Here is a 26753-nt window from a genome sequence, read left to right on the forward strand (position 1 = left end):
TGGCTCAGCACGCTTAAGGACTCCCCACGGTCAGCAGGTCAAAGAGCAGAACTCTTTATGTTTGCCAAGGACCTTGTTAATTTGAACAATACAGAAAACTACAAAAACGGAAAACAAGTTTCCCATAAATAGGCATGTCACTATTAGTAATATTTGTGTTGTTCCTTATGTTTAACTGCCGGAACGTGAGCTTGTATATATTCGCCATCATTATGTGTACATTTTGATATAGTCACTGAGGTCATTGTAGGGTTTTAACATGAAAAATAAGATAAATAAATTAGAAGAAATCAATCATTTAATTTAAATGTAAATTAAATCACATTGTGAAATTGTTGCAAATTCCCTGTTGCAATGTGTAAATTGTTTATATTTTATAGAGTAGCAAATTTCTTAAAAATTCAAAACAGCAAATACTTTTTGAACACCTGCATACACACTAGATATAAGATATATATGACTTATACATAATATGACATCTATGTGTGTCAACATTCATATATATAACTGCATAAAACAAAGTGGAGTTTTCTCACCCTGTTACTTCCTGCAGGTAACCAGTACTGAAGTTTGGTGCGAATCCTTTCAGGTTTTTTTTTTTTAAGTAGAGCTAAAATTGTAATCCAGGTCAGTGTGCTCCAAATTCTGTGTTCTTTCCATTAAATGAGATAATGTGTATAAAATAAAATGGGTGCCTGGGATGTAGCAAGACTCAGTAGCAGCTGTAGAGCTCAGTTTCACTTCTGCCAACACTGTTAAGTGGAGTCAGCTGATCAGTCAGTGAATACGAGGTGCATGTGCTCTTCTCGGCACCACACCAGGTATAGAAGGTATCTGAGAGGGTTTGAGAGCTGTGAAGGCCATGGAGTGTCATTTTTATTTTGATATACACCCACAGTTAAGCTTGGCACAGACAGAGACCACTGTGACATATCAGGCTGTGAAGTAGATCTTCAAGGCCACATTGATCTTAAAGTTTACAGATTGCCTGGTCTCCACATGTTACCAACGTCCCTCCCTCAATTTCGATAAAGACTGATGGCAGGGGCGTGGCAATTTCTGTGTAGGTCTTTGCTGTGGCAGGCGTAACCAGCAGCACATGGATACAGCTGGCCTCTTGGCCCACCCCTCTGGAATAACATGATTTCAAGTCCAGCTGCCTTCCCTGTTCAGATCAGCCTCTGTGCCAGCCCCCCGGGATGAGGAACTGTCCTCTGAAGCAGCTCAGATAGCTCTGATTGCTAGAAAGTTCCATGTGGTGGCCTTTAAATTTAATTTGGCCCGAGTAAAATCTCACTAATTTGAGCCTTCAGACAGAGATGGCACACTTGATCTTTGTTAACACAGAACTTACACCAGCAAATTGTCAGGACTCTCAGCCAATAAAGGCCATTCAGGCTAATGTTACTAGCTTCCTCCAAAGAGGGCTCAGTACACGGAAGTTTCTTTAACCATGTGCTTCTAGATGCAGAGATGGGCTCTTAGGTGTAAGGGTTGTAATTCTGTGACACTGTGTTGTGAAAGGTGCACCTCTTATGAACTTTAACAACAGCATGAGTTAATTTTATAAAACTCATAAATGAGTGAATGACTAAGGTCACATTCCTAGAACTCCTGAGAAGCCCTCAGAATTCCAGAATGCCTGAAGCTCACCTGCCCCCTCCCCTTGCCATAGGTACTGTGCTTTGGGTTGCTGGCCTTCCCTGCTGTCTTCCAGAAATAATGCAAAATGTTGTTTAAGTATTCTGGAATTTAGCTTTTTTATTTAGACAGCCTGGCCTTGTTCCAGATAAGATGGCCTGGATATGCAAGGGGTTACAGTTTAACTTACAAAGGAGATGTTCAAAGCACAGGAATGCGGACATGCAGATGTTTCGAAAGGAAGCCAGTGGTCTGGGCACAGGCCCCCCCCCCTCTTTGGGAGAATCAAGGGATCCGTGTTATTTATTGAAGTGTTCTGAGTTGGGTTTCCACATTTTGTTTGCAGTGACCTGGAAGGGGCTGTGTTTGGATCCTGGCTTTGTTTTGTAACCTCAACTTTATGGTTTTTGACTCATCAATGTTTGTTCTTGCAGTGGGTTTATTTTGACAGTAGCCTGTGGTCCCTGGGGTACAGGCTCATCCTGTGTTGGCAGTACCTGCCCCAGCCATTGCCATGTGGACACTCAGGGTTTCCATTCCTGAAGCCTCCCCAGCCCAGAAGGCCAAGCTTATTTGACCTGCTTTGAAAAGGTGTGCATATATACATTTTTAACATTCTTCTACATTCCCATGAAGAAGGGGGGCTTTAATTTCACCGGGTTGGGTGTTCTTTAGTAGGTGTTCTGTGGTTTTACATACGTTTGTAATCTTTGTGCCCAGTAGGTTGAGAGATATTTGGGGTCCTGGTAAGTGTCTGTGTTTATCTTATGAGCCTTGTGACTCACTGAGAATGGAAGGTGGGGACTTCTGGGCTTCTTGCCACAGTCTTGCTTTCCAGGTGACATTTAAAATTTGGCTTATCCCACTCAGCTCCTTGGCCCCTCCCAGGCCCTAACCCTAACCCTGCAACCACTGAGTCTGTCCTTGGGGCTCTTGCAGGCCTCTCCCAAAGACAAACTCAGAGTCTCTACATTTTCAAGTTTTGCTGCTGATCACTTCTGGAAAAACCCAGAAGGGACATTTGATATTTTTCTTTTCAGAGTCGTAAAGTTACAAAGTGTAAGAGAATGTTTATAGATGCCTACAGTTCTGGATTCTTTTTATAAAATGTATTTTTAAATTCCTCAGTTAATACATACTTGGTGTGAAAACATAAGCAATGCTGAAATACACGGAATAAAAAGTTTCTCTGTAGATGTTAATTTGATAGATGCTAACAAACTGATGCTTTCCAGAAGCAGTGTGCCGTTCACTGCCACCCGCAGCCTGTGAAGAGTTCCCGGCGTAGCTCCTGACGCGGAACATCTCTGCAAACGTTTCCCACTTTGATAGGTGGGAAAATGGCATTTTACGCTCTTTTGTATTTCTCTGATTACAATGGAGTTGACTGTCTTTCAATATTTTATTGTTTGGCCCCTTTCTGAGACAGGAAGTAAAAGCCATCCTGTACTGGGAATGTGTGAGGTGCCTTTTGGTGAGAAGTAAGAGGGTGCCTCAGGGTGGGTCCTCCTCCAGCCCTGGCTGGGGTTCACCGTGACTGTGGCAGAACTGATCTCCTGCAGAGAAAGTGACAATTACCTGTCAGAGTCCCTTCTATTGCCTGTAAGCTACACCAGGTGGAGGGGGCACATGTCTCATCATCCATCGACGGTCAGGCTCCCAGGATGGAGGGACCAGCATGGTCCAGGCGGGTTCCAAGGTGGCCTGGCCAGCGCAGCTGTCCGCTGTGCTCTCAGGCCTTGGGCTCCTAACTGGACACTTTCAAAGCTCCCGTCCCTCGTCCCTCTGCCCCGCACGACTGAACAGGGTCCCTGCACCCACCTGGGCCGAGCTAAGGCTGCCTCCAGAGGCTACAGCCTGCTGTCCATTCCTGGGCTTAACTGCACCCTCCCTCCGCAGGTCCGTGCGCTCAGCGCCTCCGCCTTTGGGGTCCAGAACACCAGCCGCACAGGCAACCACCGGAGTCCCGCTGGCGGGCGCCAGCAGCACCCAGAGCCCTGGCTCAGAAGCAGCGCTGGGCGCGCGGGCGGGAACTGGAACCGCCCCCAGCCCCGCCCCCCGCGCCGCGAGCCGGGGACACTGGGCTGTGCGCACGCGCACTGCCCCCCATCGGCGTCTGGCGGCTGTCGCCATGGTGACCGGAGCCCGGCCGCCCCGCCCCCCAGGGACCTGGCCTCGCTGGACAGCGGGGTGAGGGGTGAGGGGGTCGGCTTGGGGTGGGGGGCGCGCTCGAAGTGAGGGGGGAGTCCCGCGGTGAGGGGGGACAGCTGAGGGGTGAGGGGCCTCTCGGAGTGAAAGTGACTGGGCCGAGGGGTGAGGGGTCCGGCCCCGGGTGAGGTGCGCTTGGGAGTTGGGGAGACCCCTAGGTGAGGGGGTCAGCTCGGGTTGGGGGGCTGCGCTCGGAGTGAAGGGGACCTGGCTGAGGGGTGTGGGTGACCCCGGGTGAGAGGTGAGGGGACCATCTCGGGATGGTGGGGGGACCCGGGGTGAGGCGGGAGGAGTCAGCTTGGGGTTCGGCAAGCAAGGTTAGGGCCTGGAGGGGCGGGGTGTGGGGGCGGGGACCTTGCTGGGGGAGGCGGAGCCTCGTCCTTGGGGTCCGGCCGGGAGCGGGGCCTGGCGGGGAGGGGGGAAGCAGTGACGGGGGTGGCCGCAAGCCGGGGGAGTGGGCTGGGGGTGTGGCCTGGCCTCCCGGCGGGTGGTGGGTCCGGTTGGGTGCCGGGACCCGGTCGGTGGCGGGTTGGGGTGTTGGGGTTGGGGACCTGGCCGGGGCGGGGGCGGGGGCGGGGGCCGAGTCTGGGGGGTGGGCCTGCCCCACAGCCCGGCCCAGCCTGGCCCCGCCCGGCCCCACTCGCCGCGTCCGGTGCTGCAGGAGCCGCAGCCCCAGCGTCCGCGCGGGGCGGCCGAGGAGGGGCGCGCACGGACGCGCGGACGCGCGGACGCCGGAGCCCGCCCCGAGCATGTGGAAGCTGGGCCGGAGCCGGGTGCTCCTGGACGAGCCCCCCGAAGAGGAGGACGGCCTGCGGGGGGGGCCGCCGCCTGCCGCCGCCTCCGCTGCCGCCGCGGTGCAGGTGAGGGGTCGCAGGTGGGGGCGCGCAGGTCGGCGAGCCGGCAGGTGAGGCCTGGGCTGCGCAGGTGGAGAGGCGCACAGGTAGGGGTGCGCAGCCAGTGAGGACCCTGAGGCCGGTCGGGGGGCTGCAGCTGTGGTTCGTGGTGCCCCCCACATTAATAGTCACTGAACCCTGCGTCCTCGCTGTCCCCTACACGCCGGTTCGGGAAGGCGGGTGCAGCCCGGGATGGGGAGGGCGACGGTCGCCCCCCGGAGCTCTTCCGAGTGGCCCTCAGGCCTCGGCCTTCCTGCGTGGGTGGACCCGCCCGTCTAGTGGAGGCCGCCCGAACCCTGGGCACCGGCTCCGCGCCGGCGACTGGGCCGGAATAACGGGCGAGGCCCGGGCCTCGGGAGCTGGTCGGCCTGCCCGGAGATCAAGCGCTTTTGGAGACCACAGCAGCGTGCGAAGTGGACTGAGTACTTGTTTGGATAACAAACAAATCTTAACCTTTGTGTGAACCTTTGGTTGGAGGAAGAAGGCAAATGTCCTTTATACAGAAAATCCAAAGACACTGGCCTTACTGGTTCAGAGATATGCCTGGAATGTTTAGAATTTTTTAATTAAAAAGGATCCAGGTGGATCCTGTATGCGTTACTTGCGCTGCCCCCACCCCTCTTCCTAGTGCAGCGTTCCTTTCCATGTGTATTGAATTTAGGTCAGAAATTCAGCTTTTTATTTTTTAAAGGACGATGGTCATAAAATTTATTTTTTGTTAGACGTTTGTAAACTCTCTTGCTGTTAAACCTGTTATGGAAGTTAGGGGTGATCTGTGTCTTTCTTCTCAGGACTTTTAAATAGTTCACAAGGTTCTTTCTTTCCCAGTTGGCGCTAAGTAACTTCCCTTGGGACTGAAGTTGTTTCATCTTGATAGATACTTTTTATAGGATTTAAATGCCCTTGATTAAGCATTTAAATATGATCTCTATCTGAAATGTCCTTCAGAAACCACTGTTTGCTAGTATCAGTGCTCGCCCTACTTCTTATTTTTTAAATCTCATAATTTTATGGTTACTCTAAACAGCAACTCTTAAAGATAATGTTGAGAACTTATGTGCGGTTTAAATGTGGTTACAGAGTTATTTAATTCTGTAAATGACAATTGTTGGTCAAAAATGAGCAATATTGTTTTTTCTGAATGAACTCTTACAAACTTTAAATTGATTCTTCCTATGTTTTGCTTTCTTTCTCCTCATGAATCCTAAACCTCTTTTTTCCCCCCTCTCAGATTTCTAGCAGGGAACAGTGGGAAGGGTAGGAGATTGATCATCCATGTATATCCCAAGATTCAACTATATTAACATTTTTTTTCCCTGATCTTCAAGTTTACAGAATTATAAGCTATACTTTCTTTTTTCTCTGTATTTCTTGTGTGTATTTTAGTTGACTTTATGTTTTTAGGTACCCAACAAAATTAAGTAGAAAATATAGAGAGTTCCCATATACCCTCTGTCCCCGCACACGCACAGCCCCTCCCACCCCACAGCCACCCCGCCTCCCCCTCGCGCTATCAACACCCCGTTTGTTACAATCAGTGAACCTCCATGGACACATCATTTTCGCCTGGAGTCCATAGTTTACATCATAGTTTCCCTCTCGGTGTTGTACATTCTGTGGACAAGCATATAATGACATGAATTCACCATTACAGTGTCATATAGCATAGTTTCGCTGCCCTAAAAATCCTGTGCTCTGCCTATTCATTCCCCCCAACCCCCAAAACCTTGATCTGTTTACCAAAACCTTGATCTGTTTACTGTCTTTATAGTTTTGTCTTCTCCAGAATGTCAGAGCTGGTGTGGGGGAAGAGGATAGCTCAAGTGTTAGAGCACACGCTTAACATGCACCAGGTCCTGGGTTCAATCCCCAGTACTTCTAAAGAATAAATGAATAAATAAACCTCATCACCTCCCCCAACCAAGAAATAGAACTTTTTTTAAAAAAAAGGAAAATATATATAAAAAAGCAAGCAGAATGTCATAGGGTTGGAGTCACACATTATGTTTATTAGCTTCTCTTATGGATTAAGCAGTATGCATTTAAGTTTCCTCTGTGTCTTTTTGTGGTTTGATAGTTCATTTCTTTTTAACACTGAATAATATTCCACTATCTGGATGTACCAGTTTATTCGTTCACCTACAGAAGGGCACCTTAGTTGCTCCCAAGTTTTGGCACCACAAATAAAGCTGCTGTAAAATATTGTGTGCAGGGTTTTGTGTAGACATTAGTTTTTAACTCCCTTGGATAAATACCAAGGAGAGTGCTTCCTGGATCACAGGGTAAGGAGTATGTTTAGTTTTGTAAGAAAGCAGACTGTCTCCAAAGTGGCTGTACCATTGTGTGTGCCCACCAGTAGTAAATGAGAGTTACTGTTGCTTCCTGCCCTGGCTAGCTCTTCGCGTTGTCAGTGTCCGGATGCTGGGCACCACCATAGGGATGTAGTGGTGTCTCACTGTTTAATTTGCATTTCCCTGATGACATATGATGAGAATCTTTTTATTTTGCTTGTTTGCCATCTGTATGTCTTAACTGGTGCGCTGTCTGGATTTTTTGCCCCACTTTTTAAGTGGGTTGCTTTCTCCTTATTGTTGGATTTTAAGAGTCCTTTGTGCATTTTGGATTACGGTCCTTTATCAGGTATGTCTTTACCAAATATTTTCTCTTCTGTGGCTTGTCTCTTCATTCTCTTAAGGTTATGTTTCACAGAGCAGTTTTTAATTTTGATGAAGTTCCCAGTCATCAGTGATTTCTCTCATGGGTCCTGTGTTCGGTAGTGCTGTCTCTGACGTCATCACCACACCCAGCGCCATCTGGATTTTATCCTGTTATCTTCTAGGCGTGAGATTTGACTGCAGTTTTTATGTTATTTTATTAATGGTATCTGTAGTTTAATGTGTTGAAAGGACTTTAATATAGAAAAACAGACTTTTTGTGACAGGTTAGTCATACTCTAAATTTAGTTCATTTCATCAGGAAGATCGATCTTTATCCCAAAACCAGCTTGTCTTAAAATTAAATTTTAAAATTCATGACAAGTCTACCATAAGACTTCTACCTACAAAACTTTAAAGTCGAAAGAGGTAGGAATTATTACATGAGAAGGATTTAGTGTATTTGTTAAATTCAGTGTCTCATTAGAAAGTTCTCATTCTGTTTCATTTTCAGTCTTTTGCGCCGCCCCCCCCCCCCCCCCCCCAGTCAGTCAGCCAGTTCATGTTAAACATATGGGCTGGGAGTACAATTTGCCTTACCGTAGAAAGGCATGTAGTTTGTATTCACATCTGCTCTGTTCAGCTTACTTGAAAATTAGGTCAAACGGCTGTAATCTGTGTTTTCTTTTAGAAAAGAAAGAGTAGTTTAATGTTAGGTTCTGTAAGTGTGAAGCGTGAAGCGTTCAGTCATTGCTCGTATCTAAGAAGCACTGTTACCACAGTAGCTCAATATTGTGGGAAACGAGTTTCCCTGAGCTGCGCTTAGCTGATTGCCCTTTTTTGTCATGAACACACGTCCATTTCGTATGAAGGTGTGACAGCGAGGTTTTAAAGGGTGAATCATGTGTCGTAATCATTTAACAAAGGGAGACTTAAACATTTTAATGAGTCTAATATTTATTTAAAAAGCAAATCTGCTCTGCATATGGTAAAAGATTTCTGGATAGTAAATGTTAGGTCATCTTCCTTTTTCCAGAGGGAAGAATTGTTACATTTTTTGTGTGGCCATCCGTGAAACATTTGTGCGTATACATAAATGTGTGTTTGAGTCATACATTTGCTTTCCCACTACGAACATTTTTCTGCACTTTGAATTGTTATCTCAAAAATAGAATGTGTATATCATGGAGCACTTCCCGTCTCAGCACTGCAGCTGAAAAAAAATCATGTTTAAGGCTGTGTATTAGTAAAGCCAAAATTTGTCTAACTGGGCCTCTTCTGATGGATTTTGAGGTCCTGAGCCCGGTTTAGGCACTGCCGGCAGTTCTGGGGGGAGCTGCAGGAGGAGGGTGCCCGCTGGCCAGGCTGGTGCTTCGTGTGTGTGTGTGTGTGTGTGTTTCAGTGTTGTGGGCTATTTTCTGGTGTGGAGATACAGATTTTTAAACCCTAGACTTCTATCAATGGCCTTTAGGAGGTTATTTCTAGTCTCTTTGTATTACAAACATGAGCATAAATCGCTTCACTTATCTGTGGATAAATGTTCAGAAGGGGAGCTGCAGAGGCCAAGGGGACAGACATTTATAGTTTCAACAGATGTCTCTCAGTTGCCCTTCTAGCTGGAAAATAGATTGTTTTATCCAAATTGTTCTAAACATACATAAAAGTTTTCCAATAACTGAATTGAGTATCTTTTTTTAAATTGACATTTTAATAACTTAAAATGCATTTCCTCAGTTGTCCCAGCCCTGTTCCAGCTCCCAGGAGCTGTGTTTAGCTACTGGTTGCTGAGTTGGACAGCACAGTTCCAGACTCTCCCCCGCAGACTCAGCTCAGCTCCTTCAGGGTTTGTGGATTCTCTCGGTGCCTGGGCCGTGGAAGCTCTGTAGGAATCAGTGAGGCAGGTCCCAGGGGTCCCCGGTTCTCCGCGACGTCCTAGCACAGTGAGGACCTGAGGATGGAAATGACTAGGGTCAGTGTCTCTCTCAGGCCCTCGCACGCTGCTCTGTGTGGTGTTTACCTGTGAATGCTTGTGTTCAGCATTTAGATTGAAATTGTTATTCCTCAGAGTTCAAAATCCTAACTCATATGATTCACTTTTACTGATTTGTTACTAGATCTTAAGGTCATGTGACTTAGAATATTCTTTAAAAATTGCTACGTATTATTACACTTGTGTTAGACTCTGGGTTTCAGTATGTGCATCCAACTGAATTTGAAGATCACCAAACAGTGTAGCTCACCTGTCCTCCTCGCCTCGCCCAGACCTTCCCAAGGTGGGTGCTCTTTCCCTGGGGTGAGGCTGGCGGTGCTGACTCTGCCTTAATGAGGTTGTCTGCTGGGAAGGATGCCTGCCTTTGCCTTACGTCTGGGCTTGGGGAGTGAGGTGGGTGCGCAGGGGTAAGAAGCCCTCGCTTTGGGACTGAGAGCCAAAGCCTGAAGCTCAAGAGGGCGTCTGTCCATTACTTCTGAGTGAGCCAAGATCCAGGGACAGCCGCTTGAGTCCTGTGCACCTTGCCTCGTTCCCTGCTCCCGGGTCGCACGTCGAGTGAGCTCTTGTCTGACTGGGTGCCGTGGATAGTCTGATAAACCAAAGTGTCTGCCTTGAGTCTGCAGAATCTGAGGAGAAGAGGGATCCAGCAGGCAGAGCGGAAGACAGGGTTCTCACCGGAGACCCGGGAGGCTCTGGCCAAGGCAGAGGAAGTGTCCCTGGGAACTCCTTCTCTTTCCTTGATGATAATAAATATGTGTTAAAGAAAGAAAACTATGGTTCAGCTTTATAATCTTACAGACGGGAGTACGATATTCTGTACAAAATGTACACTATTGCAACTAAGTGGCAGATACTGATCTGTTGTTGGGCTACAACATACAGCAGATGGAAGTCTTTATTTGGTAGAGGTGTTTCTTAAAGTAAGTGACGGTCTGGAGGTGGGATTCCGGCTCCCGCCGCCTGCCAGGCACTGTGGTGAGGGCTTCCTGTGTTGTTGCAGAGCCTGGCGGCAGCCCGGAGGGGCAGATGCAGTGGATCCTCGGTGGTCGTGCATTCCATCCTTGCACAGTTACTAGCAACCCCCAAGCCAGTGGTTGTGGTGCTCGCAGTCTCTCAGAGACGTCTGCAGAGCGGAGAACATTCTGAGTCCCACACACGTTCCCAGCCAAGGGTGAACAGGCGAAACCCTGACTTCTCACTCTAGCGCTCACGCTGTAAACAGGTGTCCTCTCTGCAGTCGGGTGCCATGTTTTTCATAGTTCTGTTCTTTTTTATTGGTGATTTTGCTGGTTTAATACCCCCAGGCTCAGTGCTGAAGTGCCGTCTGGTGTCCTGACTGCTGGAGGATGGGGATGTGTCTCAGGGAGGAAGTGCGTGTCCGGGAGGCTTCGTTCAGGGTGTGTTGGCCATGGGTCCAACATTAATGACTGGAGAGCATGTGTTAAATGAGTGCTTGTCCAGAAAAACGCTTACAAGGTCATGTGTTGATTGACTGATGAAGACGCTGTGGCCAGAGGCCGGCAGGGAGCTGACTGATGTTTCCTCCGAGAGCCCTGACTCAGCGCTTGCTGACTTGTTGTTCACGGTGACCTTTATCTGCGTACTCCAAATAACAGCCATCAGCTGTATTTTGCAGTTGAGGAACTTAGGAAGTTGAAAGCTTGTGTAAGTTACGTAGCTGCTAACAGGGATCTGAATCCAGGTTTCTCTGAGTTCGTATTTTTTGCTACACTCTTTCTCTTACCTTACAGGTCATTATAAATTTGGGATAACATTTGTCTTCGTTTTCCAAATATTCATATTTTATATTAAAAAATACTAGGGCTTCAACAATTAATGCTTTAAAGAGCATTGATAAAATTGTGTTTTGGCTCAAATTTCATTATAAAGAACTTCATCGTATGCTTTTACTTTTTGCTGTGTTTAAGTTTTATAATAATGAGTGTGTTTGCAAAAGTCTTCCTGTGGGAGGTGGATGGTTCTCTGGAGAATTAGTGTTTGAAAAGCATGGGAGCATGGTGAGACAGGAACTGTTGGACATCCGCCTGCCTTTCCTCCATACACCTCCTTTTCACTTAAGTACTTGAGGGGGAGCAGGTAGAATGTCAGCTGGTTCTTGAGGAATGAGAGTGAGAAAGGGAGGAGATGGCAGCGGACTGGGAGCAGAAGACCCACAGCAGGTTTGGGGGTGGAGGATGAGCCAGCTGGACTGGCACAGGAGGTTTATACGGGGAGAACTGGGAGGCCGCATCAAGGAGTTGAACCTCACCTCTTAGAAGAATTTTGAAGGCTTTGGAGTGAGGGCTTTCTGCTCTTTTACAAGGAATCCGTGTCTGAGGAGGTGGGATTAGAGGCAAGATGCAGATAAACAGGATTCTAGTGTAAGGGTTCAGATGGGAGATAAAAGCCTGGGTTCTGGATTGATTAGAAGCCAAGAAAAACGGGAAGAAGTGAGCTTGCCAAGGCCGGTGGAAGGGAGCTGGTGCCTTTGGAGGAGAGGGTCAAGGCTGAAGGGCAGCTGGAGTGACCGGGACAAAGGTGTCACCTGTGGCAGCAGCTGGGGAGCCAAGGGCTTCGGTGGCAGGATGCTGAGTCGGTTGTAGCCAGGTCGACATTGAGACCACGTCTAACATCGGATCGAAGGGCCTCGCAGCTGTTGTGCTGGGGGGAGAAACTGAAATGCTCATCATTTGTGTGTAAAAAATTGCAAGAACCTGGCTCTCCATTTCAGAACTTGCTGGTCAGCTGATGGGTGAGCTGGGACGGGGGAAAGGGGGTGGGCAGCGTGGTGCCAGGAGGCTGTCCCTGATTGTGTGACGTTAGATGACTTAGTTACTCCCTCTCCAGAATCCCTGATTTAAGTTTCGGTTTAGGGCAGGCATGGGCAGGCTTACTGTCAAGGGGTGGGTGGGCCGCACGGTCTTCGTCACAACCGCCCAACTTGCAGCTGTCTGTGCTGCGCGGCGAGGACACCTGTAAGTGAGCAAGTGTGGCTGCATTCCAGTAAAATTCTACTCACACAAACGGGGCTGGGCGTCACTTGCTGGCCCCTAGGGTAGACTAAGGGACCTTTGAAGTCTCTTCTGACTCTGAGGTGGCTTTACTCATTGGAGGTCTGACGTGGAAGGTGTTACGATTTAGGGCACAAATAGGAGGTCTTAATTGCTGAACTTGGAAGTAAATGGCAGTCCTAGAGCTCATCTGTATTCTCCCTGGGCTTACATTTTATTAATTAACAAGTGTGCCTTTGTGTAGCTTGGCGTGCTGTCACGTAAGTTAGTTGTCTTGTTTGGTCCTTTCTCTCACTCCATGATGAAACGAGTGATGCTTTTATGGTCACGAGGAGACGCTAAGAACAGCATGTGCCCATAGGCACCATCTTAACCCTAACAGAGCACAGAGGTGAGAAGGAACTGGGAGACTTTTTTTGTAGATAGTGAGAACTCTGTGTAACGGTGTTCATCATCTTAGTTCTGCAGAGCCTGGGGGCTGAAAGGTACCCTTCTGAGAAAGACTGCTGATTTCCCCTCAATGTCAAGTGTTCATTGGCTGCACAGCTCCCCAGCCGACACTGCAATTTCCAGCATCCTTTGCATGAGCAGTGGCTCTGGGTCCAAGAGCTGGTCAGTTACGTATGAGAGGAGGCCGTGTGTGCACCTCCCGGATGTGTCCTTCTCTCCACGTGGGCTTGTGGTTTTGGCGGGCCATCTTCTGCCCCGTGGAGGAGAGCAGAATCCAGAGGTGTGTTGTACTGTGCTGTGCTGTGCTGCAGGAGCAAATTTTATTATAGCCCAGAGGCTTTATTACACAATTCTCCCCAGTGGCCCACTGTTAGTCATGTACCAGTTACTTCATTCTACCTCTTCTGTATCAGTTACTTAAACTTTAAAATAATTCTTGGTGTGATTTAGTGTTTCCTTGTAACTGTTTACATCTCTTTTAAGATCTTTGCCGAGTATTTGGCTGTCGCTAATACTAAGCTTGTTCACTGAAGATGAATAATAGTTTTTTAAAATAAAAAGTTGTTTTATAGTGATGGTGTTTTAAAAAATAAATGGGGAAGTTTGGCCCCATGGTATGATTACAGACATTTTGTTTGATGGGGCAAGAAAGTATGCTAAGAAATGTTACAGGGAAAAGACTGTGTATGACCATAGTTAAGAGGGATGATAACCCACACCTTTCCACTTTTGTCATAAAGATGTATATCCCCGTGTTGGTTTTTTTTTTCCCTGATACCAAGCAGTTCTCCAGTTCCCCGACACCAACTGGGTGTCCCTTCAAGTCAGTTCTGTTCTGACACTAACTACCTAAAGTTAGCACAGACCTGCAAGTTAAGGGCTGGGTCTCACAGGACTTCAGGGCTCAGCCACAGACGGGGTGCCCAGGCAGACTTGAGAGCAGTGATGCCAGCACAGTGGTGGAAAAGAAGCCCCAGACCTGCACCCCCACAGACACTGACTCAACAACACACGGTCCAAAAAGCCTTTATGACTCCAGCAACCAGTTAAGCAGTTGCAGTTAAGCCAGGCGAGCATGAATCCAGGAACATCTGTGTTGAAACAGGCACGGAAAGCTGCTTCATTTCACTCACAATAGCCACCCCCACAAGTGACACACCTCAGTGCACCTGGTGGTAGGCGCCAAACTCGGGCCTTGTCCTTCTGGAGGGAGACGGCAGCGTGGAGCACGTGCCCAGTGTTCTGGCTGTCTGAGAAGCTGCTCGAGGGACTGGTTTCTGGCTCACCTGATTGGCCCACTGGGTATGCTGGGGGCCACTGAGGACAGACGAGAGCCCAGCTGCTGGCTGCAGAGCCAGAGAACCTGGGGGACAGACAGATGGCAGAGGGAGGAAGATGAAACTGGAAAACTCTCTAATGCACAAGCTCAGAGAAGGCACTCCCAGAGAAGATTTGAGAGGCTCCGAGTCTCTAGCCAGGCTGATGGGTGAAGGTCTTTCCCCGTATGAAGCCAGTCTGTAAAGACTGGTAGAAGGGGCTATTTTTTCAAATCCCCAAATCCTAGCAAAAAATAATGAGGCATATGAAGAAACAGGGAAATAAGGTCCCATCACAGGAACAAAATAAATATCCAGGAGCTGCCCCTCTAGAAGCTGAAATCTCTGAGCTTCCTAGGAATTCAACATAATTGCCTTAAACTCAAAAAACTGTAAGAGAACATAAAGAACTAACTGCAATCTTGAAAATGATGCATGAACAAAATGTGAATATCAACAAAGTACAAAAAAGAACTGAACAAATTCTGGAGCTGAAGAATTCAATAACTAAATTGAAAAATTCTCCAGAGGGGTTCAACTACAGAACCAACCAAGCAAAAGAATCAGTGAATTTGGAGACAAGTCACTTGAAATTACTGAGTTGGGAGCAGAAAGAACAAAGAATAACAAAGCGTGTAGAAAGCATAAGAGACTTGTGGGCCGTGAATAAGTGGACTGACATGCAGTACGAGAGAACTAGAAGGAGAAGAGGGCAGAGAGCATGTTTGAGGAAACAACAGCACAACACTTCCCAAATCTGAGGAAGGAAATGAACATTAAAATTTAAGAAGCTCAAAGAGGCCCAAACCAAGACACATTATAACAAAACTGTCAAAAGGCAAAGGCAGAGAGAGAATCTTGAAAGCAGCGAGAAAAAAGCGAGTTGTCTCATACAAGGGAGCTCCCGTAAGATCTTCAGTGGGCATTTTGGGTGTAACATTACAGGCTGGGAGGGAGTGGGATGCTGTATTCAAAGTGCTGACAGAAAAAAAAGAAAAAGCCAACCAAGAAAACTGTATCTGGCAAAACTGTCCTTCAAAAATGAAGGAGAAATAAAAGCTCCTAAAGAAACAAAAGCTGAGGGAGTTTATTGCCACTAGACTTTGCTTTACCAGAAATACTAAAGGGAGTCCCTTCAGGTTGAAATGAAGGGATGCTAGGTATAACATGAAAACATGTGAAAACATAAAGCTCTTTGGTAAAGGTAAATATATAGACAGACACAAAATTCTGTAACACTGTAATAGTGGTACATAAGTCACTTTTAGTTTTGGTATAGAACTTAAAAGCATAAATAACTAACAACTATAAGATATTAAAAGATGTAATTTGTGACATTGGTAACATAAATGGAGGGGAGATGTAAAGGAGCAGAATTTCTGTATGTGATGAAGTTAAATTGTTATCAGTTTGGAATAGATCATTGTAACTGTAGAATGAATTATGTAACCCCCCATGAAGAAAATACCTACAGTAGATACACAAAGGAAAATGAGAACAGAGTCACGGCGCAGCACCGCAGAAAACCAGTGACATACAGAGGGAGGAAGTGAGAGCAGACAGAAAAAGGAGCAAACTGTAAGAGAGGCAAGAAACAATCTACAACATGGAAATAATAAGTGCTTCCCTGTTGGTAATGACTTCAGTGTAAATGGATTAAACTCCCCAATTAAAAGACATAGACTAACTGAATATATTTTTTTCAAGTATGGCAGTATATCAGACAAATAAGTCAAACTGTCAGAAGAGACAGAGAAAATCATAATACAACTGTATGTATATTACATATATAATATACGTATGTGTTACAGATATGTATAAAATCAGGGCTTCCAAATATATGAAGCAAACACTGGCAGAACTGAAGACAGAAATAGCAACATAATAATGTAGGAAGCTTGCATACTCCACTTCCAGTAATGAATAGAACAACCAGACAGAAGATCTGTAAGGAAACAGTAGACATGAGTAACACTCTGGACCAAACAGACCCAACTGGACTATACAGAACATTTCACCTAACGACAGCAGAATACACACTTTTCTCAGGTCTACAGAGAACATTCTCCAAGAGAGATGACATGTGAGGCCATAAGACAAGTCTTAACAAATTTAAGAAGACTGAAATCACACCAGAGATCGTTCTGAACCACAGTGGAATGAAACTGGAAACCAGTGGTTAAAGGACAACTGGGAAAGTCACAGATATGTGAAATTAACACACTACCGAATGACCAATGGGCTAAAGAAAAATCACAAGACCAGAAAATACCTTGAGACAAATGAAAACAAAAACACAAGATACCAGAATTTATGGGAAGTGGCAAAACAGTATGAAGAAGGAGTTTATAGTGGCAGATGCCTGTGTTAAAAATTAGACCTCAAGTCAACAACCTGTATTTACACTTTAAGGAACTAGAAAAAGAACAAACTAAACTCAAAGTTAGCAAAAGGAAGGAAATCGTAAAGATTAGAGCAGAGATTAATGATTAAAGAGTAGAAAAATATTAAAAAATTAATCAAACTAAGAGTTGGTTTTTTGAAAAGATTAACAAAATTGACAGACCCTCAGAGGGAAAAAACCAAAAATCAGAAATGAAAGATGTGATATTATAACTAATGTCAGAAATAAAAATGATAAAAGACAGCTACGAACAACTAGAAGATATGGATGAATTCCTAGAAACATACAACCAACCAAGGCTTAACATGAAGAAATAAAAACCTGAACGATGTATAACTAGTGATGAGTTTGAATCCGTAATCAGCAACCTCCCAACAAAGAAAAACCTTAGAGCAGATGGTGTCACTGGAAAATTCTGTCAAACATCTAAAGAAGAATTAACAGCAATACTTCCTGAACTCTTCCAAAAATTGAAGAGGAAGGAACAATCCCAAACTCGTTTTATGAGGCCAGCATTACTCTAATAGCAAAATCAGAAAAAGATACTATAAGAAAAGTATATAATATCTCTCATGAATATTGATACAAAAATCCTCAACAGAATAGTAGCAAGCCAAATTCAGCAACACGTTAAAAGGATGATCACTAGGACCAAGTGGGGTTTAGTCCTAGAGGGCAAGGATGACATTTGAAACATTTGAAAATCAATGTGTAACACACGACATTAACTCAGTGAAGGAGAAAAACCACATAATCATCTCAACTGAGGCAGAAAAAGCGTTTCACAAAATTCAGCACCTTATCATGACAAAGCATTCAACTAATTATAAATCGAGGGCACGATCACAACATAATTAAGACCATATGTGGAAAGGCTACAGCTAACATCCTACTCAGTGGTGAAATACTGAAAGCTGCTTCTCTAAGATCAGTAATAATGTAAGGATGCCCATTCTTACCTCTCCTGTTCCATATAGTACTGGAAGTCCTAGTCTGAGCAGTTAAGCAAGAAAGAGACATAAAAGGCATCTGAATTGGAAAGGAAGAAGTAAAATTACCTCTGTTTGAAAATGAAATGATCTTATACATAGAAAACTTAAAGATTCCACAAAAACCTGTTATAACCAGTAAGCAAATTTGAAAAGTTGCTGGATATAAAGTCAGTTGTGTTTCTATATAGTACAGTGAAAGTTCCAAAAAGGAGATTAAGAAAAAAAATCCCATTTACAGTAGCATCATAAAGAATGAAAAACTTAGGAATATATCTAACCATGGGGACAAAGAAGCTGTAATGCTGAAACTAGAAAACATTGCTGAAAGGAATTAAAGAAGACAAGGGTAAGTAGAGAGACATCCTGTGATCGTGGAGTGGAAGACTGAACATTGTTTAAGTGTCCACGCTGCCCAGAGTGAGCTGCAGGTTCACTGCGTCCCAACCAAATCCAATGGCTGTTTTTGCAGAAATAGAAAAATCTATTTTGAGATGGACATGAAGTCAATCCTAAAGAACCATGACTAGCCAAAATGCTTTCTGAATAGGCCCCAATTTTTTTCTTGAAAGACAAAGCTGGAAACCTCACACTTCCTGACCTCAAAACATTACAGACTATAGTAACATAAACATTATGCTACTGGCATACAGACAGACATACAGACCTGTGGAACAGACTAGAGAGCCCAGAAATAAACCCTCACTTGTGTGGTCAGATAATCCTTGACAAGAGTGAGAAAAACACACAATGGGGAAAGAACAGTCTCTTCAGCAAATGAAATTTAGAAAACTGGTTATCCAAATTCAAAAGAATGAAGTTGGATCTTGATATTATACCATATACAAAAGGTAATTCAAAATGAATTAAAGACCTAAATGTAAGGCCTGAAACTAGAAGACTCCTAGAAGAAAACATAGGTAAAATGTTCTTCATGTTAGTCTTGGAAATGATTTCTTGGATATGCCACCAAAAACACAGGCAACAAAAGCAAAAATTGACAGGTTAGACTACATGAAACTTAAAAACTTCTGTGCAGCAAAGGAGACAATCAGCAGTAAAAAGGCAGCCTGTGGAGTATTAGCAAACCATATGTCTGATAAGGGGTTAACATCCAGAATATGTGATGAACTTCAACTCAACACCAAAAACAAAAACAAAACAAACCCCTCCCAAAACAAGCAAAAAAACTTATTAAAAAAATGGGCAAAGAACTTAAGGATACATTTCTCAAAAAAAAAAAAATTATGCAAGTTGCCTGTATTTTACTTGCTTGGAAATGCAAATCAAAACCGTAGTATCACTTCACACACAGGATGGCCACTATCAGAAAAACAGAAAATAACAAGGGTTGGCAGGGATGTGGAGAAATTGGAGCCCTGTACACTGTTGGTGTGGATGTAAAATGGTGCAGCTGTTGTGGAAAACAGGATAGAGATTCTGAAAAAGGTTTAAAAATAGAATTACCATATGATTCAGTAATCCTGTTTCTATCTTTCTACCTGTCTATCAACCAATCCATCCATCCATCTGTATCTCACAATGGCCAGAAACTTGAAACAGCTGTAATACCTATCAAAGCGTGAATGGATAAAGAAAATGTGGTGTATACACACATTGTTGGAGCAGCAGTGTTTAGCCTCTGAAGAGAGGGAAATGTTCCAATACTGATGAGCCCTGGGGACACTGTGCTAAGTGGAAGAAGCCCGCCACACAGAGACGGGCACTGCACGATTCCACTTACATGAGGTATTGAAACAATCAAAGTCTCAGACACAGAAACTAGAGCTGGGTGCCAGGGGCTAGGGAGGTCAGGGAAAGGGGGCGTGCTGCTCAGGGGGTGGCAGTCTCAGTTTTGCAAGATGGAAGAGCTCTAGCGTTCTGTTGTAGAACAACATGATGTAGTCAGTACTGTACTTGCTACAGACTGAAGGTCCCTATCTTCCCCCAGATTTGTATGTTGGAACCTAGTCCCCAAGGCAGTGGGGTTAGGAGGAGGGGCCTGTGGGAGGTGATCAGGTCATGAGGGTGTGGGGCCTCATGAATGGGATTAGTGCCCTTAGAAATGAAGCACTGGGGAGCTCCCTTGCCCCTCCTGCTATCTGAGGACACAGGGAAGATGCCGTCTGTGACCCAGGAAGGGGCCTAATCACACACTGGATCTGCAGGCCTCTTCATCTTGGATGTCCATCCTCCAGAGCTGTGAGAAATTTCTGTTGTTCATAAGGCAACTGGTCTGTTGTATTGTGTACGGCACAATCCCAAACTGAGACAGCACTATATACTTAGAAATGGTTAAGACGGTAAATTTATTTATTTATTTTTTAACCAAAATTAAAAAGTGGGTGCCCAGGCTGCCCATGCTTCAGTCCAGCTGACTGCAAGTCGGGTTCCGTGTTCTCACATCAGGTTCCATAACTCACTAGGACAGCTTACAGAAATGCAAGAAGGCACTTTATCTAGGATTACTGGCTTATCAGAAAGGATGAAACTCAGGAACAGCCCATTGGAAGAGATGCAGGGAGCCCGGTGTGTGGGGAGGGGCACCGAGCTTCCTTGACCTCCCAGCAGGTGAGTGCCAGCACCAACCTGGAGGCTCCCAGACCCTGCTACTTAGGGGACTTTATGGGGGCCCCGTTGCCTGCGCAAGGCAGATTAGATTAAATCCCTGTCCACTGGTCCTTGAACTCAGTTTTAGTCTTTCCATCCCAGAGGTCGGGGCGGGGCAGGGGAGGCACTGAGAGTTCTAACTGTAGGGGTTGGCTTTTCTGGTGACCAGCCCCTATCCTGAAGCTCTCTAGCCCCCTCAGACCCCTATGCGTCATCTCATTAGCATACAAAAGACTAAATTCCAGGCCTTTGGAAGCTTTGTGCCAGGAAACAGGGACACAGACCAACTATTTTTTACTGTACCAAACCCTCAATATTTGGTTTGTTATAGATGTGCATGGATTTCAAATTAGACTTTTAATTAAATATGTAAGTGTTTTATTTAAAACTTTTAAAGAGGATAAAGTCTCAGTTTTTCTCTGTGTTGTTCCTCTTGCTTTTATGCTTAGAAAGGCATTTCCTTCCTTGAGATCAGATTCTTCCAGTCCCTTTATGGCTTCACTTAAAAGGAACAACTCTTTCATCCGTGTGGAATTTATTTTTCTGCCTGTTATGAAAATAAGATTTAAGTTTTTTTTCTCTCAAAATAGATAACCATTTGTCCTAAATCTGTTGTTTTTTTTTTTTTAATCATTGTTCTTTTACCCTCTTTGTCATGTCACTCTTAGTAAGATCGCTGTGTGTTAGGTTTGTTGGGTTTTCCATTCTGTTCCCTTGAATTCTGCTGTATATTCTTGTTCCCCTTCCACAGCCCTGCTTACTGAAGTTTTATATTTAATAACTGGTGGCACCCGTTGTCTTTCATTAGACTTTTAGAAATGTCTTCCTTTTCCTGTTTACTTTCTGTGTGTCTGTGTCTTACTGAGCTAGATTATTATCTTTTTTGTTTTTAATACAACCTTATTTTTTAGAGCAGTTTTAGGTTTGTTGCCAGAGAATAGGTTCTTTCCTCATGCAGGAAAGAATTCAAGAGTGAGGCATAGTAAAGTGAAAGCAAGTTTATTTAGAGAGATGCACACTCCATGGACAGAGTGTGGTCCATCCCACTCAGAAGGGGGAGCGGCTCAGGAGACACACAGTCCATAGGCAAAATGTGGGCCATCTCTAAAGGCGAGAGGGAGAGAGGCCGAGAGGTTTGGGGGTGTTTAGGTTAAAGTAAAAGTAGATACACACTCCACAGAGTGCGGGCCGTCTCAGAAGGCAGGAAAGAGAGTGACCACGAGGGGTGAAGTTGTTGGGTTGACGGGCTGAGTAATTTCATGTGCTAACAAGTAGGAGGATTATTCCAACTCTTTTGGGGAAGGGGTGGGGATTTCCAGGAATTGGGCCCCCTCACCCACTTTTTGACCTTTTATGGTCAGCCTGGGAACTGTCATGGTGCCTGTGGGTGTGCCATGAGGCTCAAGGTCTACTGGAAGAGGAATCTTCCACCACCCTGGTTCTAACCAGTTTGTCCTGTCCTCAGTTGCTGTGTCATTCCTTCAGTGATTGTGCCCTGACCCTTCCCTCCTGTCTCAGGTTCACAGCAAAATTGAGGATAAGGCACAGAGATTTCCCACATACCCCCTGCGTCCACCCATGCACAGCCTTCCCCACTATCAACATCCCCACCAGATGGTACATTGTTACGACTGGTGAGCCTCTGTTGACACAGTATACAGCCAGAGTCCATGGCTTACATTGGAGTTCATGCTTGGTGGTGTACAGTCAGTGGGTTTGGACAAGTGTATCATGACATGTACCCACCATTATAGTGTCGCACAGAGCAGTTTCACTGCCCTAAATACGCTCTATGCTCTGCCTGTTTCTCTCTCTCCCCCCTCAGCCCCTGACAACCACTGGCCTTTTTTCTGTCTTCTTGGTTTCACCTTTTCTAGAATGTCCTAGAGTTGGAATCACAGACGTATCCTTTTCAGATTGGCTTCTTTCACTTAAGATGCATTTAAAGTTCCTCCATGTCTCTTCATGGCTTGAAGGCTCATTTCTTTTTAGCTGAATAATACTCCACTGTCTGGACGCACCAAGTTTATTTATCCATTCACCTGCTGAAGGACATCTTGGTTGCTTCCAAGTTTTGGAAATTATGAATGAAGCTTCTGTAACATCCATGTGCAGATTTGTGTGTGACAAAATTTTGGGCTTCTCTGGGTAATACTGAGGCATGTGATTGCTGGACTTTATGGTTAGTGTATGTTTATTTTCATAAGAAACTGCCAAACTGTGTTCCAAAGAGACTTTTTCATGTCACATTCCTGTCAGCAGTGAGAGCTCCTGTTGCTCTGCACGCTCAGCAGCATTTGGTGGTGTCCGTGTTCTGCAGTTTGGCCGTTTTCATAGTGTGTAGGAGACCTGTTGTTTTAATTTGCAGTTTCCTGATGAGATATGATGTTTGTCATCTTTTCTTATTTACTATCCATATATCTTTTGTTTAATGCTTAATTGTTTTCCATGAAATAGATGTGTTGTGTACCCCCTGATATTTAAATGAGCACACACTAAGGCTGGGACACTAGTTAAAACTGACCTCTGTGATTATTCATTCTTGCACGGGAAAGTGGAAAACAGGCTGTTTTTGTATGGGAAAGTAGAAACTCACCTTTTTGGTTTCACCCTGTATATCATCTTTTGTGAGGGGTCTGTTCAGGTCTTTTGCCCATTTTTAAATTGAGTTTTTATCTTCTTATTGTTGAGTTTTAAGAGTTCCTTGTATATATTGGACAATAGTCCAAATACCTGATAGATACTTGTTTTGCAAATATTGTCTTCAGGTCTATGGATTTTTTTCTCATTTTCTTGAATTTCACCTTTTCTTCTTGTATCCCCCACTCCTGAGGACCATGATGTAGAGCAGATGGCAGTGGCTCACTATCCGGAGGGACTTGGGGAAGAGGCGAGTGGGCTTAGATCCGAGTCTTCTGACGCCTGAGTGACTTGGAGCAGCGCTGTGTCTGCCCCCACTCCATGTGGAAGTCACGCTGCCAGACCAGTAATTTGAGAAGAAATTGTTCTCTAATGCTTAGTCTTGCCATTCAGGTAATGATTTTTTATCTTCATTTATTCAGGTCATCTTTTTAAAATAATTTGTTAAGGTAATGTGTAATTTTTTTTCCTGGACATGTTAAATGTTATTGTCTTGAGAGTAGCATTTTTTTCTATTCTTTTTAACTGCAATAAAACTTTATTTTTGTATGTTTAGTTTATATTTAGCCATTTCACTAGGTCTGATGATTCTTCATTTGGGGCTTTTCCATTTTCTAATTATATGGTCTTTGCCTAAATAGTAATAATTGTATTTTCCTTCCCAGGAGTCTTACTCGTTTCTGTTTTATGCCTTATACTGATTAGAGTTTACAAAGTAATGTTGGGTAATAATGTTAGAGAGTTACCATGTCTTTCTGACTTTAGTGGGTTATGCTCTCTAGAATATCATTTACTTTGATGGTACTGTAAACATACTAATATACACAGTATTTTAAACGCCGGTATCTATGGTGTTAATCAGAGAAGGAGAGTTCATAGTATCGCAGGCAGAGTTTTTTGGCTAGCCAGGAGATTGATTAGTGAGCATTTAAAAATTATAGAAAATGTAGATCAGAAAGTGCATTTAAGGTGAGGGTGGAGGAGGGGCCTGTTGGGTTTAATCCCACAGCTGTGTCATCAGGCAGAGGTCAGTGTGGTCTGTGAAATGCAGGCCAGGGCAGCACTAGGGAGTTTCCACTAGGTTTCAGACTTTGCCTGCATTCCCAGCATGTACGGCATCTCTATTCAGAGGTATTAGCTGAAATGTCATGAAGTCTGAATTGTAAAACTTTTCTAGATTTTTTTTTCAGGATAAACTCCGTCAAGATCCAGTTCCTTTGATTTACAAAATAAGAACCTTAATTTCAGGTTTCCTTTAAGCTCAGAAACCAGTGCTCTCACTGCTGGTGCTGGGCCCCTGGAGGGCTAGGGGAGGTGGGGCTGTGGGCGCTGTGTCGCTGGCTCACTTGACATATGTCCACATGGTCCTGGGGTGGGAACTTCATCCCCTAGAGTTGGACAGCAATTTTGCCGTTTCCCAGTGTCTGTGTCATTTCTCTAAGGCTGCACGTGGAGGTACTAGTCCATTTTGCTGATGTGGATCTTGGAGTCACAGAGAGGCTTTGTAGCCAAACACTTCCTTGTATTTTCACCTGTAAGGTAAGGTAATGTTGACCTGGAGTCTGCAGGATAGGCAGAAGCATCCTGGCCCCTGGGTTGGTGTTGATCTTGAGAAGCACTGAGGATGGCGCCCTCCTGCTCCTCCGGTGTTGTGGTGGTGAATCGCTGGCTGTTCCCGTCTGGTCAGCTCTGGGGCAGATTTCTAGGAGCCGTTCCTGCAGGCTCAGCATAGAGCCCATCCTTCAGTGTTACAGCAGTTTGACATGCAGCTGGTTCTCTGTGTCCAATCCCCGGGTTCATGTAGGCCCTGGTGTGCCGTTACCAGGACTGGAGCAGATGAGTTATGGCAACGAGCATCCATGCTTGGGCATCGTGACCCGTGAACAGAAAGGGTAGTGCACACCGTGGCTGTGCTACACACTGTCCCAGCGTAAAATTACTAATAAGAGCTGGGCATTTTCCTCCATTGCTGGGCCAAGGCTGGTAGAGCTGTTGGGAGTAAGATCTCTGGGCTTCTGAGTTTCATCTGCACCCCTTCCACAGTATTTTTAAATAGAATCACTGCCTCTTTTCTTTTTCAACAGCTTTATTGAGATAGCATTCACATTGAATTCATTCACTTAAATGGTACGATTAAATGGTTTTTAGTGTATTCATAGATATGTGCAACCTGCCAACTTTAGGAATTTTCAGGACCTCAAAAAGAAACCCTGTGTGCTGTAGCTATACACCCCCCATTTCCCTCCCCAAGTGCTTTCAGTGACAAAGTTTTGAACTTTTGTAAAACATATTCCTAAGTATTCTTTTTGATGTGTTCGTAAGTGGAACTGTTTTCTTAATTTATTTTTTGATTGTTCACTGTTGGTGTCCAGAAACACTGATTTTTGTACATTGATCATGTACCCTGTCACCTTGTTGAACTGGTTTTTAGGGGATTTATCAGGATTTTCTTTGTAAAATATGATGTCATTTGCAAATAGAAGTATTGCACTTTTTCCTTTCCAATTTGGATGCTTTTTATTTCTTGTCTAATTGCTGTGCTGGCACCTCAACATAGTGCTGAACAGGAGTGATGAGACAGGCATCTGTCTCAGTCCTGATCTGAGGGGGAAGCTTTTAGTATTTTACCATTTAGTATGGTGTTAGCTGTGAGTTTTTCATAGATGCCCATTATCAGATTGAGGAAGTTCTCTTTAAAAAAAAAAACAACACTGATTTAAAAAAATAGCATAATAAGCAAAACAAACACTTTAAACTTTTTGCTTCTTTACTTAGAACATATGACAGTTTTATTGTAACTAGACAGCATATGCAAATTGTACTTGAAACTTGAATGTTTGTTTTCACTTTAATTCATTTCAGACTATTTCTGATTTCCCTTCCGAGTTCCTTTTTGACTCTGGTTATTTAGGAATGTGTTGTTTAATTTCCACATAGTTGCGAGTTTTTCCTGCTGTTAATTTTCACTTTAATTCCTCTGTCATCAGAGGATCTACTGTGAATAACTTTATCACATTAAACGTGCTGAGGTTTGTCTTATGGCCGAGTACGTGGGCGTCCTGGAGACCGCTCCATGCGCACCTGAGGAGGACCCGCCGCTGCTGGACAGAGTGCTTACTGCACCTGTAGGTCTCATCGGTTTGTGGTGTTTCTCGTGTCTTCTGTCGTTCTGGTTTTATCCGTTATTGACAGTGGCATTCCAAAGTCTCTTTCATTGTTGAATCGACTCGTTCTCCTTTTATTTCTCTGCATTTGTGCTCCTTGTATTTTGCTGTTGTGTTATTATGTGCCTGTATGTTTTTAATTGTTATATCTCCCTGATGGTAAAACATTTTCATTATGAAATGATCTCTTTAGCGACTTAAAAAATCTGAATGTTCATGGATACAGCCACTCCAGCTTTTCTTGTGGTTGCTGTCTGTACGATGTATCTCTTCTCTCCCTTTTACTTCCAGTCTCTTCTTCTTTGGAGCCTTTTGTGCGTCCAAATTTTAGGGTGTTTGCTGTGTTTCTGTGAAGAAACTGGACACTTTAGATACTGTATTGTGGGAACTCTGGGTGCCACCCCATTCCTGTTGTTTGTTCATTCATTACTTGTTTGTTTGTTTAATGTCAGCTAGATTGTTTTATCGAGGTCCATTCCTTCCCCACTGCCCCCACCCCAGTGTTGAATGTCAGGTTTTGCTTCTTGGGGAGGTGCCGCTCTAGGTGCACCCGCCTCACCTGGGATGGGGTGGGTCTGGTGGCCTCCTTTCCTCTTTCCCTGACAGCATCCAGCTGTTAAACTCCACTGACTGCCAGCTGGCTGCTCTGTTATTGTCAGCAATACGCTGGGGCATACATTGCCCTACAAATGAATGCAGTCTGACTGGCTCCTTGGAGGGAAGCATTTCTGAGGCCCCTGTTTGATAACTGCTCTGAACTCGAGGGGCCCTTGCTGGTTTCTC

At 44.7% G+C, this 26753-nt stretch overlaps 3 protein-coding genes across 7 annotated transcripts in view; 2 read left to right on the plus strand and 1 right to left on the minus strand.

The window, feature by feature from the left end:
- Window positions 1–2999, plus strand: part of ERICH1 (glutamate rich 1) — a 78208-nt gene extending 75209 nt beyond the window's left edge. For both annotated transcript variants that reach the window (XM_032468539.1, XM_032468540.1), the window contains 2 exons: window positions 2076–2232; window positions 2877–2999. The gene's annotated coding sequence lies outside the window, so the exon portion shown is untranslated. The remainder of the gene's footprint in view (window positions 1–2075; window positions 2233–2876) is intronic.
- Window positions 3000–3020: 21 nt separating this feature from the next.
- The window catches only part of FBXO25 (F-box protein 25), a 75677-nt gene continuing 51944 nt past the window's right edge, over window positions 3021–26753 (minus strand). The window contains exon 12 of one of the 2 annotated variants that reach the window (XM_032468528.1): window positions 3021–3197. In XM_032468528.1, the coding sequence (XP_032324419.1) occupies window positions 3036–3197 (162 nt within the window). In that variant the 3' untranslated portion in view covers window positions 3021–3035. Of the gene's footprint in view, window positions 3198–9079; window positions 9345–26753 lie in introns of those variants that run through there. The other variant, XM_032468527.1, reaches the window with a different exon arrangement.
- The window catches only part of TDRP (testis development related protein), a 38147-nt gene continuing 15151 nt past the window's right edge, over window positions 3758–26753 (plus strand). For all 3 annotated transcript variants that reach the window (XR_004315385.1, XM_032468543.1, XM_032468544.1), the window contains exons 1-2: window positions 3758–3831; window positions 4511–4709. Coding sequence is in view for 2 of the 3 variants with exons in the window: in XM_032468543.1 (XP_032324434.1) it covers window positions 3773–3831; window positions 4511–4709 (258 nt within the window). In the remaining variant the exon portion in view is untranslated. The remainder of the gene's footprint in view (window positions 3832–4510; window positions 4710–26753) is intronic.

Source organism: Camelus ferus, chromosome 26 (genome assembly GCF_009834535.1).
Source record: "Camelus ferus isolate YT-003-E chromosome 26, BCGSAC_Cfer_1.0, whole genome shotgun sequence".
Classification (NCBI taxonomy): domain Eukaryota; kingdom Metazoa; phylum Chordata; class Mammalia; order Artiodactyla; family Camelidae; genus Camelus; species Camelus ferus.